The following is a 14,956-nucleotide window of genomic DNA, read 5'->3' on the forward strand; positions in this document are numbered from 1 at the left end:
GGGTTGACTCAGCCTGTCATCCTTCCGAGGTCGGCAAATTGAGCACCAGTTTGCTGGGATGAATGATCCCGGTGTGTACCCAGGTTTAGAATAGGTACACCGTATCCCTGCGCATCATAAGAGGCGACCAAGGGTTGGCGTCAGGAAGGGCATCCGGCCATAAAAACATTGCCTCAAACAGGGAACCATGATTGTCATGGGGCCCGCAAGGCTAACCCCCGCTCTAGCGGGAAAATGGCCTTAAAACGATCATTCAATTCATTCATTCAGTGTTCAAGTATATAGCCTGGTGTTGGCTTAGCGGTTAGAGTGCCGGCTTGGGATCCTAGGATCCTGGGTTTGAATCCTGGTCGATCGCTGAATTAATGCCGGGGGCGTTGACTCAGCCTGTCATCCTTCCGAGGTCGGCAAATTTGAGTACCAGTTCACTGGTAATTCCCTATGTGTCTCAAGAGGCGACTAACAGGGTTGGCAGCAGGAAGGACATCTGGCCATAAAAGATTGCTTCAAAAAGGGGACCACAGTGCCTGAAAAAGGCCACCCCATGCTCTGCGGGGGTGAAATGGCCTCGAAGGGTGGTTCAGTGTTCAAGTATTTAAATACATTTCAATTAAAGAGTGCAAAAGTTGTATAAATAAATCAATTCTGGGTTAAACCGCCATTTCCACAATTTCTATTGCATCACCCGATCTAACACGTTACATTAGTTCTTCATGCTTGTTGTTTGTGTCCATTATGACGTCCTTAAAAACAATAAGTTTCCTGTTTGGAATAATTTTCAATTTTGTTTGACTGTCAGGCACGCAGACAGAGTAAATTATATTATCTCAGTCTTTTCTGCAGTTGGGATGAATTCAGAGCCAAAGTACGGTGAAAATGAAAGACTTGTCTTTCTGTTCACACTCCGATTCGTGTTCAAAATATAACATTTGATTTAAATAAGCTGTTCCTCCAACATAAACTGATAGAAAGGACGGACGCGAAGCAATTGCTTCGCCCCACTTTTCACTTCGCGTGTGCGGGGTAAAGTGTTAACCACACCTATAGTTAAATATTTTAACCTTTTCATCGAAGATAAGCTGCGAGCAGAACCATGACGCCCACATTTTGTACATGGAAGACGCATGGATGATTTTGTGCATATTGATGTAAAGCAGTTACAACATCCCACAGGTGTGTTCAATTACCAGGTTTCTCATCAATTACCAAGTGGCTTAAGCACTCAAGCGAGCACTCCATTGCTTGGGAACGGTTGGCTTGGCAAGCGCTAGCAAGCTGCTTGGTAACGGAACACCCCTGATACGTGCACAAAAGCCTGCATGGACTACCCACAATTCCTTGCGCGAAGTGCAGATATACATTTTGGTTTTCTCCCCGGAAGATGGAGTCGTCGAGATGTTTGAACGTCCCTCGCACTTAGTCACGAGTGTCGGGTTTGCTAAAATGGATAAATACAGTAAGTACAGTGCACCCAAGAGTGACCAGGATGACGTCAAATAACATCGGTATTTTAGTGTTACCCAAATCGATTATTTGGTCAAATAATTATTAATAAACGTGCTCTTCAGACAAGTTTCGATTTAAATCAAAAAACGATTTTAATTTCTGAAAGTGAATTGCGAGTCCCTGCCGTGCAGCACCGAAACTATTAGTATTAGTAGTACTAGGGCATGCCCGTACTATATATATGCCCGTACTATATATCTATCTAAAATTATATCCCCCCCCTCTATTTACATGAAATGGTTTGGTCCATTCGCAACGCCAAAGCGAACGGCGAACGGCTTGCGAGTACAGTGACAATCCCCCCCCTCTATTTACATGAATGGTTTGGTCCATTCGCAACGACCACAGAACCCCCCCCTCTATTTACATGAAATGGTTCGGTCCAAAGCGAACGGCTTCCGGAGTTTGGTAAAGAAATCGCCATCGCGTACACAAACGCGCAGGAAAGCGAATGAATCGCAAATTCGTTTTTATTAGTTTTAAAACATCGTTTAACGCCAACATAGCGCCAACATAGTTTGCAAACGTGAAATAAATGAATACGCTCTCAAATGTGCCATCCGAGGCAGAGTGTGTCCGCCACGTTCGGCACACGCGCTAGTTCGCTGCTCTCTGATTGGTTGAATCGTTTTTTGGACATCGCTCGGTAAGTAATTGTCCGATTAATATGAAACCTTGAAAAGGCACATCCTCGGGTCCCCAGCAATATACCTGGCAAGTTAAAAGTATATCGGACCCGTGGTTGTCGAGAAACAGCGGTCACAGACACACAGACAGACACACACACACACAGAGATTACTGGAATTATAGATAGATTATTATTATTATCAATATAATGAAGATCGATATATAATATATGCACATCGTCGGTGTTATCACAGTATCTATTACACCTTTAAAAGGACGTTTCTGCGTTACATCGTCAGTTCGTGTAAGAAGCAAAGAAAAGATTCGCGAAGAGAGACTTACCGAGCTGAGGCCTAGTGGTGAGGAAAGCCTACGTCGTTTCCTAGTTTCGCGGCGGGCGCATAGAGCGCCGAAAGCGCCTCGCGGCCGCTAAGCGGAGCCTTCTCGCAACGTCACGACGATCATCACTCCGCTTACACAACGTACGTCTATCAAATTCGCCGAGCCATAAAATCCAAGAACTAATCCCAGGCGGAATACCCTTAGTAATGTCGTCACAGAAAAAACAATTTACATCTCGTTTTTAAAAAAATTACAAAATAGGCTTCTTCTTCTTCATCATTTTGTTACCTCCAGTGCTTTCACTTTGTTGAGGAGGATAATGACGCGTCACGAAGAGCGTCCAAAAAATAAGATCCGGAAAAACTGTCGGGAGCCCGAAGGGGCGTCAGGACGAGTACAATCACGTTCATTTGGGAGCGAACGCTCTTAAGCCGGCTGTCTTCATAATAACGAGGTTGTGCACATCCATCATGTGCAAATTACTATATGTGGGGCCAGTGGGGAAAAGGAACGGCGTCCTGCAAAAGGTTGAATCCAACTGATGTGGCATTAAACCTACCAATTCCACAGCGACCTATTTTACCCTGGGACCATCTATTAATACGTGCACAGCGTAGTTGGGGCAAGAACAGAATTTCCGCCACATTTGCGTACGTAATAAATAGACGACTTCGAGTAAGGTTTTTACTGTACCTTATCTCCCGAAAAGAATATTACATACACTATTCCAGTGACTGACAGCATCGTTAAAAGAAAGCAAAAGATCCCAAAGTTTTTTTTTCATACTGAAATTGTTTATTCAAGTGCAAGAGAGAAATTCCTCGTCTATAATATACGTACGTACAAGCAACAAGACGAAGCGGTTTGAGCAAGGAGGAATCCTCCTGAAAATGACACTGACGTTGCACAGCGCGAACATCATTGTGCTGCTTTCAGAAGTTACAAGGCACTTCAGCTTTCGATACTAAGACTTCGTAAAACATTTAATGCTTTGTCGTCAGAAGAGAAAAGCTTATATATATATATATATATATATATATATATATATATATATATCTGTTGTGGAAAAAGCATCTGCAGAGGCTCATCAGTGCACAACTAAGTGCCGGAGCACCATGAAACGGGACTTGAACATGTTTTAGAGAAATTCAATCATTTGCTTAGTCCAACATAACTCACAATGTTTTCCAAATGATTATATTCAAACACACACATAAATGTATATATATATATATATATATATATATATATATATATATATATATATATATCTATGTATATATATATATATATATATATATATATATATATATATATATATATATATATATACTGTATATATATATATATATATATACACACTACTCACAATAAGTTAGGGATATTGGCAGGTTCTTCGCTGTGGTTGATTTTGTGTATTAATTATGTTGAAAAAAGTTGTTGGTCCTAATTCTATAGTTATTAATGTGTGAAAAAACAGCATTCTTGATTTCAATACCCTAACCCTAACCCCTATAAAAAAATAATAAACTCACTCCAACAATATCCCTAACTTATTGTGAGTAGTGCATGTATATATATATATATATATATATATATATATATATATATATATATAAATATATGTACATACACACACATATATATATATATATACAGACTTGGCATTTAATATGGAATTTTTTTTTTGTGGGGGTGAACTTACTTTTCAAGATGACTTGGAACCAAAAGTTCATTGGAATTATGTTGAAATTATTCTAGATTTTGTTAATGTGACCTTTAAAAGAAACAAAAACCACATTTGACATTTCAAAGCAAATAAATTGATCCTTGAAAGTGATGTAAATTGATATCGAACTCAATTCACGGACAGTACTGTGTTAAACTTCTGTACGTTTTCCAGAAGTATCTCTTTATTTTGCACATTAGCAAAAAAATTTTTTAACAAAAACAAAAGTTAAATTACGACTGGGATTACGGACAGTAAAATTACAGTTCAGTACTTCGTGTAACCCCCACGAGCATTCAGGAGAGCACGTACATGTTGAGGCATGCTGTTCACGAGATTTGCCAAGGTTTGGACAGGAATCGCTTGCCATGCAGTTACAATAGCCTGCTGCAATTCACGCACAGAGGCAGGCTGCTGGTCCAGGTTGTCGATTTGACGCGTTAACTCTGCCCACAAGTTCTCTATCGGATTCATATCCGGGGACATGGCAGGCCACTCCATATGCTCTACACCACGTTCAGCAAGAAAGTGCTGGATCATGCGAGCACGATGAGGCCGTGCATTGTCATCTTGGAAGACAAAGTTTCCTCGAAAGGCTGCACGAACAAATGGAAGCAATGTTTCTTCCAGAATGGCCCTGTGCTTGAACTGGTTCAGGTCTCCATTCAGAACAACCAGGTCAGTTTTGCCCACTGCATGAAAATCAGCCCAAACGGTCACCCCACCACGTCCAGCTTGGACTCTTGGCACGATACAATCTTCGTTGTAGGCTTCATGCACTTGTCTGCGCACTCGGACGCGGCCATATTGACGATAGACCAGAAATCTAGACTTGTCACTGAAGATCACGTGATTCCAGTGTCCTGGCTGCCATTGACGGTGCTCTCTGGCCCACTGCAATCAGCGCTGGCGGTGTTGTCTGGTCAGACGTGGCTTTCTCAGGGGACGCCTGGCACGATAGCCTGCTTGAACCAGTCGTTGGTTGACTCGCCTTCTGGATACAGGCACATTTGTCAGTTGCTGCCACTCAGCCCTAAGCCGATTAGCTGACTTGGTACGGCCATTGCGGACTAACCGGTGCAGCTGGCGATCATCCCTCCTTGTGGTTCTGCAGGGACGTCCTGACCTCGGTATTGGAGGAGGGACACCCCACTGAGCATTTCGTTTCAGGATCTTTGACACCTGACCTTGAGTGATGCCATACTGCCGAGCAATAGCACACTGTTTCATGCCGGAATTTCGTAAAGCCACCACTAAATGACAAACAGCATTGTCGAGTTGACGGACCATCTCCAGGGGAAGCGGCAATAACTTTTGTAGATGTGCAGCAGTTGTTTTCCACTAATACAGAACGCAACAACCCTTATATACCCGATTGTGAAGCCAATCATCAAATGTACCTGCCCGTACATTTTGTCACGCCACCTGTGATATAATCCTGTTATTGACTTCTTGCTGCGACAGACAATCAGTGACATGGTTCTTTTAACAAAGAAATCACTGAAGCGTAAAAGAAACTCACCAGATTGATATACCGAGTTCAGAAAGTAAACCCAAGTCAAGGAAAAAAAATATTCCATATTAAATGCCAAGTCTGTATATTGCTGATTTTTTGATAAACCATCGTCTTTACAAAGCGGAGAGCGTTGGTACTGCTAAGCAATTTATTGGCAAGGTTCAGCATTTAATGAATAGAACACGGACAAACAACGCTGGGAAGGCAATGGCAAGCCATCCAGTATAACCCTTGCCAAGAAACTGCTTCGGCAGGACCCACGCTCTGTAAAGAGCACACATGGTACTTCAAATACATTTATTTATTTATATTTCACAGATTCCCGGGTCTAGTTTGTTCCCACTTTGTAAGAACGCGTTATTTATATAATACCCGCCCATTTAAAGAACAATTTGCAAAACCCACAGAAAAATAGCACAGACTGAGCCCCTCTGTTTTGTTCAATTAAATCCTTTTGTGCACGTTAAATGCTATAAACCAAAAACTACATAAAATCGAGATTTCTAAAGCCTTTTGTTCGAGTTAAAAAATATATTAGCTTTCCTTGATGTACGATTAAAATGGAAAATTATTTACATTTCGACCGGGCCACGTTCGTTCTTGCCGAATGCGTGGTAGCTAAATGAAGGGCGGATTCTATACAATAATATATCTTGTAAACATGGTGAGGAATATTCGGAATTTTGATCGATTGTTAAAAATGCAGCAAATTTTTCCAACGCTGAAGTATGACATGTTAAGAAAAGTACGTAGAGATGGAATGTATTTATTAATTTATTTTTGTGCGTGTTTATCGTTCGTGATAAATTATTCATCGTCTGTACTTTCACTATGCATTTATACCACATGTTTTATAAGTACAGTATTGGTCCATAAATTGAGCATCTTCCATTGATAAAAGCTACCTTAGTTAGCATGGGCTGACAGGATGGCCTAAACGTAGGCACACTCGCCTCGGAGCTGCATCTAGCCTGGGTTTGAATCCCGACTCGGCTTTAAACTGTCATCCTGGTGTTTTACGCGCAGGCCGAGGTATCGATGGCTGTGCCGTTCATTGGGAGGACGTCGAGCCAGAGGAGGACCCATCAGCCAGGAATGGTTATCGGTGGACGTCAAAGATTCCACCATGTCTTTTGTGAAGAGCAGGTGAGCTATCGCCATCATCGTGAACAAACGACAAATTACTACTCTGACTGACGGCTGGGAAGGTAACGGCAAACCACCTACCATAACCTTCACCTAGAAACCACTTCGTCAACGCTGACGCTCTCTCAAGAGTACATTACATCATTTGAGTTAGCCTGGTGGAAACATCGACCAAACAGTTGTGTGTGTATATATATATATATATATATATATATATATATATATATATATATATATATATATACATATATATATATATATACATATATATACATATATATATATATATATATATATCATATATATATATATGGTACTGTTGTTCTTCAGGGTTTATCAGCTTAGGCCCCCACCTCGAGTGGCCTTAAAGTTTGAAGGCTTAAAAAAATAAAAATAAAAAAATATTAAAATGGGCCTGTGAATGTGGTAACAAATCCACTTGAACCTGAATTTGGCCGAAATGCCTGAAATTGGTCGAAATGCAAGGTAATGGACTATAACCGTCGATTTGAACGAGTAGATGCTCGGAACGCTACCTACCTAACATTCCCATCATCAATGGCACTCGTAACGCCTCTGAAGGTTACGCGGTGCACAGGTAGCCTATAGCAGTCAGGCAACAGGAAAAAAAAGAAGAAATCACAGTCTAGGTCGGCCAGTATTTCATGAACCTCAAAGTTCATCTTCATTCAACGAGGAGTTCAGAAAGTTTTATCCAGTTATTTGATTTTTGTGATTAATAAAGCTAGTGATTGTATTAAACAGTTATTGTATTATAAAATGAGAATAGTGTGAACAACCGTAATGGCGATACAACCACGTCTTCAAACGATTTACTCGTTTTAATGTTTGCCTTTTCTGATTTATACTTTCTCCTTCATCCTTGAAATCTTCATTTCTGTGGACCATAAAGACATCAGTTATGAACCTGTGATTGAGAATAGTGTGAAGAATGATGTTCTTATATAATCACCTGTAATGGCTATCCATAAGTCTGTCAGCAGCAACGGCTCAATATCTGCTCCTGACAGTTTGCTCATATTAGACTTGAGATGAAACATGGCCACGTGTGCTCCAGATTTGTTTTGAGAACGGGAAAACGCAGGTATTTTACAATAATAGATAAATTCCCATCTCGACTCCCTTCACGTGATATACGTTATTTAGTTAATAAATTAAATCTGGGAATATACCGACAATGAAGAGTGTCCATCAAATGTCCGTGGGAAGCTCGCCACAGACGTATTCTCATACGGTCTGTACGTTTTCCATCATGTCCTTTCTCCTCTATAGGTGAGTCATAATCTTCCTTCCACAGATAAATGTTCGTCCCCTTTTTACCGGCCTTTTACCACCCATCGCCTTGCAGGCCACTCGCAGCACAAGTTGACCGCAAGGCTTGAGATCAGAACGGCAGGGTGTCCAGGAAGAGTTTGTCAATGATGGGTGGTGGAGGCACCAGGTCCTCAAGTTTTAAGTAGAAGATCCTTTGTAGGCCTTGCGTGCACAGAGAGCGCAGTTCCGGAATCTTGCAGAAGAGGCGAGACAATTGGTTTGTGTGCGACGTGTTGAGTTCAAGATGTTCGCGCAGGCAGGAAACAACCCGGTTCTGCAGTTCCTCGACCTTGTGGCCCTCCAATAATCCAAAACGGTCTGCACGGGGAACATTTATTTGAACATCTTCAGCATTAAATTTTTGATTTTGAATATCGAGTCCATATTTAGAAAGTGGCCATATGGAAACGTAAACATGGCAGAATGTTCCACCCTCACCGCCACTCGTTTTTCAACCTTGTCGGGCCCGAAAGCCTCCTCATGCATATAATAAACAGATGGCCCAAAAATAGCATAGCACAGTAAAAACTGACCTGAAACCATAACAACAGCACACAGGCAAGAAAATGTCGAGACGTCCATCTTTAGGCTGTGGAGACTCCAAGAGAACTCGATGATGGAGTTGATCCAGTCCCCAAAAGTGCGCATGCATTGCGAGCGGTGCAGGACAACGCCATTGCAGAACACCAGCTTTTCTTCCACGGGATTGGACCTGTAACAGGAAATGCAGATTCCTTAGAGAAAGAAAAAAAAGAACCACCTTTAGAGGCCATTTTTCCCCACAGAGCGGGTGTTGGCCTTTTTTCGGCACCGTGATCCCCTTTTTGAAGCAATGTTTTATGGTCGGATGCTCTTCCTGCCGCCAACCCTATTAGTCGCCTCTTGCGACACACAGGGTATTACCAGTGAACTGGTACTCAACTTGCCGACCTCGGAAGGATGACAGGCTGAGTCAACCCCCCTGGTGTTAATTCAGCGAATTACTGGGATTCGAACCCAGGATCCTAGGATCCCACGCCAGCACCCACACCGCTAAGCCAACACCAGGCTCTAGATTCCTTGGAGAGGGCTTTAATAACACCCAAAGAAACAATTCCGAAAGCAAAGAATTTTTCAGGAGCAGATAATAACAGCCGTTGAACGATAGTGTACTCCAAACGCAATGGCCTGTTTGCAAAGGACCGGAATGAGTTTATAGTCAGATCCGATCCCACCAAACATTTATCCCAGATTAGACGACTAAGGTGAGCACACTCACTGCACGCGAGTTATCCTGCCAATCTGTAAGGCGGGTCACATGCCTTTGACACCATGAGATGGATGGACATTGTTAGAGGGTTGCGACACGTTATTACCTGCGCCACCCAAGGTGGACGGATGTTACGTTTTCACCCCTGTTTGTCTGTCTGCCAGCATGATATCTCAAAAAGTTAAGGATGGATTCGGACGATACTTGGTGGACAGGTTGGGTGTATGACGAGGACAAATTTGTTCGATTTTGGTGAACGTCCGAATCCATATCCAATAATTTATTAAGTGATTCTTCACTATTGAGAGATGAAGCCAAAAACGACACTGAGCGTGATGTTTCAAAAACTTATGGACGGATTGTGACAAAACCTATTGGGTGAGTTGGACAGGTGACAAGAACAAGCCGATTCGATTTTGCTTCAGGTCCGAATCCAGATCCGGCCTATCAGGGGGATACAAAACATAAACTGTTCAGCCTGGCGGAGGTGTGCGCTCTACCGATTGCCCTTCTAGGTTCCGATGGAATCAGATCCAACAAAAATTTCCATCCGACGCGGTGGCCATCATCAAGCATGCACGGCTTTATGCAGTATGCCATGTTTTATAGAATCGTTAAGTTTTCTCTGTACGTCTTCTTCTCTGCGTCTTCTCTGCTTCTCTGCTTGTACGTCTTGTACGTCTTCTCTGCTTGCACTCAATTGTGAAAATGAAAGAGCTCACGGAGAATATTACAAAAACAATGGCCTATTCTTCATGAGAGAGTATCCCATTGTTCCATACCATGCCGAGCTCCACATTCCCCATGTGGGTTGAACATGAGGTTAATCACCTTCCCTCATTTTAACACCCATGTGCACCTATAGCCATTGCGACGGCATCGTGAGACCGCATGGATAGTGAACCACAGGTAAGAGATTGTTGCATAAAGCAAAGTGAATTGCTTTCCTGCTTTTTGTCCCACAAGTGACATACAAGACAAACATGTGCACATGCAATCATTTGTGCAAACATGCATTTTTATTACTAACTAACATCAACTAATAGATTATCATTAATAGGGTTTGAAACGCCTTATCCAAGGCATTATCCTCCACCGAGGGGATCTCAAGCTGGCTATCCCTTATGCCAGCACGCACTCATGGATATTAAAGACTGCTTAACCGGTACCTTTTGGAAAGGTTTTAATACCTAGGACAAATTACCTCGGCCCAATACCTAGGCCAAATTCCAAAATTGCTTCCCACCCAGTGTAATATTTGCATGTGTTATGCAGTCACGTATTCTTTTAATTTTTTTCCGCAGTGAAAGTAACATGAACATGAGAGGTGTATGATAAATTTGAACATCAATCAATCAACATACCATCGTCTACATATTTATCGGCACAGGGCCACAGGCTATGTTGGGTGGTTTTTCATTGCCTTCCTAGCAGTCAGTCATGGCAGAAATTTGTAATTTGGTCAGCGTGCTGACGATAGCTCGTCTACTCTTCACAAAGGACACCATGGGATCTTTAGCGTTCACCAACTAATGTCGGCAGATGGGACGCGCAGTTTAACGTCCATCCCAGGGGCGCACACATATCAATGTTTCACCCTGCCTGGGAAGAACCAAATTGATGATTGACAGGTTATAGCTGTGTTGAAATTCAAACCCAGACTAGACAGCTCAGAGGTGAGTGTGCATACATCTGTGCTATCCTGCCATTTGTGCACAGACTTTGAAAGATAACTTTAGTGCACTTAAGCCAATTTGGTCCTGGATGTGGGATAGCGCAGTCTGGGATTCTGGGACATATATAGTATACCTAAGGCATAGAAACCACCTTTCGAGGCCATTTTTCCCCGCAGAGCAGGAGTTGGCCTTTTTTGGGTACCGTGGTCCCCTTTTTGAAGCAATGTTTTATGGCCGGATGCCCTTCCTGCCGCCAACCCTGTCAGTCACCTTTTGTGACACACAGGGAATTACCAGTGAACTGGTACTCAATTTGCGGACCTCAGAAGGATGACAAGCTGAGTCAACCCACCTGGCGTTAATTGAGCGATCGACCGGGATTCGAACCCAGGATCCTAGGATCCCAAGCCGGCACCCTCACCGCTAAGCCAACACCAGGCTATACCTAAGGCATGGACAGAATAAAACTCATGAAAATGTTTGGAGGTGAATATAAAAAAAATTGTAAATTAAAATATGGAGTCTAAAAATATGCCACTTCTAATGATATATAAAATATGGCTTCCCAGGTAAGAACTCACAAGTAGGCGAGGCGGAGCACAAACAGTTCAAGAAGAGCCGAATCGAGGAGCAGGTCACGGTCCTTCCTGGGCAAATCCTGGAGGCCAGGAAGCAGTTCAGCCCAATTACGTATCACTTCCATACAGCTGACTAGAAGCTCGAAGAACTCGCGCACGTCCTGCGTATCGGCCTTCTTGACGCCGAGCATCTCGTCTTCTGGCTGAAACTACGCACATAAGAAGCGCACACAGCAATGGATGCAACAGAATTTACCATGCTAATAACTCACTGACTCCATTTTATGTTACTAAACAGGTGTGCAGTGCAATTTGAATAAAGGTTCGAAATAGTGAAGAAATCAGGAGGGAGAGGGTTTGTCACATTAGCTTTGTCATTATTAGCTCACCTGGACTTTAGTCCAGTGATGCTTGTGCGATCCAGCAGTGTCTGTAGGTAAGTGAGTCTATAAACACTTCCGTCATTATCGCTCGAGCCAAACATGATTTTGATGAAACTTGACCAAAAGCTCCATATCTGGTGCCTAAAGAAGGTGTATTGACCTCATCAAAATCTGCGCTCATATACTCACAACCAGGCCATCACCATCGAAACAACAATTTGCATTTGACGTTTCACATCCAATGAGAGACCAACCAATTACAGTATTCCATGGAAATTACTGGAAAATTTCAGTTCCATTTCTGCTTAAAGGTTCTTTAGCTCCACCATCAAAGGTGGATGGAGGTTATGTTTTCACTCCAGTCTGTTTGCTTCTTTGTTGTGACAAAAATTGAAATTTTTTGTCATATGTCGGTCTGTCTCATTTTTTGTTTGTTTGTTTGTTTGTCTGTGAGTGTGATAAATCGAACACTTTCAGCTATCTACGTCAAACTTTACCAGAAGATTCCGAAGGCCAAAAATGAGGCTGTCAATGTTTTTTTGACGATATAGGTCAAAGGTCAAAGGTCAATGTTTTAATGTTTTCTCGTTTGTCTGCGAGTGTGATAACTCGAACACTTTCAGCTATCTTCATCAAACTTTACCAGAGGATTCCGAAGGTCAAAAGTGAGGCTGTCAACGTGATTTGACTATATATGCCAATTAATTGATTCATTACTTAATTATTATCGTTTCATTAAGCATTTATTTATTTTCTTTCTCAACTGGGCAATATTTCAGCCATCTTTTGAGCTAGGAAGCTGATATTTGGACACAACAGTGACCAAGTGATTTGGCTTTAAAGGATATTTTTGATTCATTGATTATTTAATTTTTCGATTAATTACTTGATTTTCAAAAAGTTACAGATTCGGATGAAAGTGGTGTTTAGGTATGCTATTAGCCAATTGATTAAGAAATTAATTATTTTACGATTATTATTTATTTATTCTATTTGCAGAATTAATCAATCAATTATTGATTCTCTGGATTTTCGTCATACCTAGCAGGCTACCGAGGCCTGACGCCTTCTTGTCTATTTTGTTTGTCTGTTTTTGAACAGGATATCTCAAAAAGTTGTGGACAGATTCAGACGAAATTTGTGGAGAGGTTGGGTGTGTGACAAGGACGCAATGATTAGATTTTGGTGAAGATCTGGGTCCAGATCTAGATCTGAAGTTATTTTTAAGTGATTCTTCACCATTGAGAGATTTAGGCTAAAAATGATATACAGCACGATATCTCAAAATGGTATGGACAGATTTCGGATGAAACCTGGTGGTCAGATTGGGTATGTGACAAGGAAGAACTGACTTCATTTTGGTGAGGATCTGAATCCGGAAATGGATACGATAATTTTTTTAATTGTTAGCTGATTCTTCACCATTGAGTGATAGGGCCAAACATGATAAATAACATAATATTTCAAAAAGTTGTGGACGACTTATGCCAAAACATGGTGGATGAGTTGCATATGTGACAAGAACAAGCTGATGTAAGATCATGTAACATGACATCGGATCCCTGCAGAAGTTTTGAGGCAGCACAATTACAGTCTACTTGGGAGGGAGGGGGTGGAGAAGGGGATCGTTAGGGAAGGGGAAGGGGGTGACGGGGAGAAGCAAAAGTCTAACAGAACAAGCATTCTGAGTATTGCGCTGCAATACATGTCCCCTACCGGCAGTCTGTCGTCTGGAAAACTGTTGGGGAAATTACCAAGGGTTATTCACCCACAGGTTCTGAATCGTTCCCAATCGCTAATTACCTCAGATGGGCTCACCTGTGATTCGCACTCGGGACATCGATTTATACACCTTGCAGACAGGTCAGCAGAAGCACGAGAAAATAAGTTGTTGATAAAGAACCTTTCGAGTCGCTAAATATCAGTAATTTATTTCATTTTCCGGTTCACGATCAATGATCGATGTGTATATATATGTTGCTCGGCTTGGCTCCGCCCCTCCAGAAAGCGCGCGCTGTGTCGCGCTGTTGACGTTTGCGAGACGAGGCTGAGGGCGCGCGGTGCGGCTTGAGGAGAACTCCAGAATAAACAAGAGATATCCATTTTTAAAATATTTTCGTTTAATTAACGATATCTGCCAAACCACGTGCCCTATCGCATATTCCAAAAGGACATTTTAGTAGACCGACACGCTGAACAGATCTGTGACGTTTCCCCTCGATTGGATCAAAAATGAGGGAGGAGCTCGGTTTTAAAGATTCATGCTTTAAAACGTCATAACTCTGAAACCATGTGATGCATGACGTCATGCTCGCTGACTTTTTTGTTAGTCATGGGTATGCTAAGCGATTCTGCCTGCAAAGTTTGGCCTCGATCTGTTCAGTCGTTGCAGAGAAAAAGGGGTTTTCGTGTTTTCACGAAAAACAATATGGCGGCCGAACCACGTGACCTGTGACGTCATAATTACCATTAAAATATTCTACAGACTGAGTCCCCCCTACGGTAAAAATTTGATCTCAATCGGTCCAATTATTGCAGAGAAAATCTTTTTTAAAGGAAATTAAAACTTAAAATGGCACTGAGTTAAGGATCATCAGAATTATCAGAATTCCCAAAGTTCAAAGTGCCATAACTTTGTCAGAAATGATCAAAACGTCGTGAAATTCGAACTTGACCTGTAACTTATCATGAGGAAACCATGTGCCAAGTTTGAAATCATTAGCGTTAAGCGTTTAGAAAAAAAGTCCGGAAAACTGTTCTGTGCGTGACGGACGGAGGGACGGAGGGACGGCGTGCAAACCTATAGTCCCCTCCGGTGTACACCGGTAGGGGACTAACAAGCATTCTGAGTATTGCGCTGCAATACAT

At 42.1% G+C, this 14,956-nt stretch overlaps 2 protein-coding genes across 7 annotated transcripts in view; both read right to left on the reverse strand.

Moving 5' to 3' along the window:
• LOC137438202 (syntaxin-17) overlaps positions 1 to 2,847 on the reverse strand; it is a 67,831-nt gene extending 64,984 nt beyond the window's left edge. The window contains exon 1 of one of the 3 annotated variants that reach the window (XM_068133249.2): positions 2,765 to 2,847. The gene's annotated coding sequence lies outside the window, so the exon portion shown is untranslated. Of the gene's footprint in view, positions 1 to 2,476 lie in introns of all 3 variants that reach the window. The other 2 variants (XM_068133248.2, XM_078766478.1) reach the window with 2 other exon arrangements.
• Positions 2,848 to 7,523: 4,676 nt separating this feature from the next.
• LOC137438203 (putative nuclear hormone receptor HR38) overlaps positions 7,524 to 14,956 on the reverse strand; it is a 53,789-nt gene continuing 46,356 nt past the window's right edge. For all 4 annotated transcript variants that reach the window (XM_068133252.2, XM_068133251.2, XM_068133254.2 and 1 more), the window contains 3 exons: positions 11,709 to 11,914; positions 8,736 to 8,914; positions 7,524 to 8,520 (listed from right to left, as the gene is read on the reverse strand). In XM_068133252.2, the coding sequence (XP_067989353.2) occupies positions 8,273 to 8,520; positions 8,736 to 8,914; positions 11,709 to 11,914 (633 nt within the window). In that variant the 3' untranslated portion in view covers positions 7,524 to 8,272. The remainder of the gene's footprint in view (positions 8,521 to 8,735; positions 8,915 to 11,708; positions 11,915 to 14,956) is intronic.

This window comes from Myxine glutinosa, chromosome 12 (genome assembly GCF_964187855.1).
Source record: "Myxine glutinosa chromosome 12, kmMyxGlut1.1, whole genome shotgun sequence".
Taxonomy (NCBI): Eukaryota; Metazoa; Chordata; class Myxini; order Myxiniformes; family Myxinidae; genus Myxine; species Myxine glutinosa.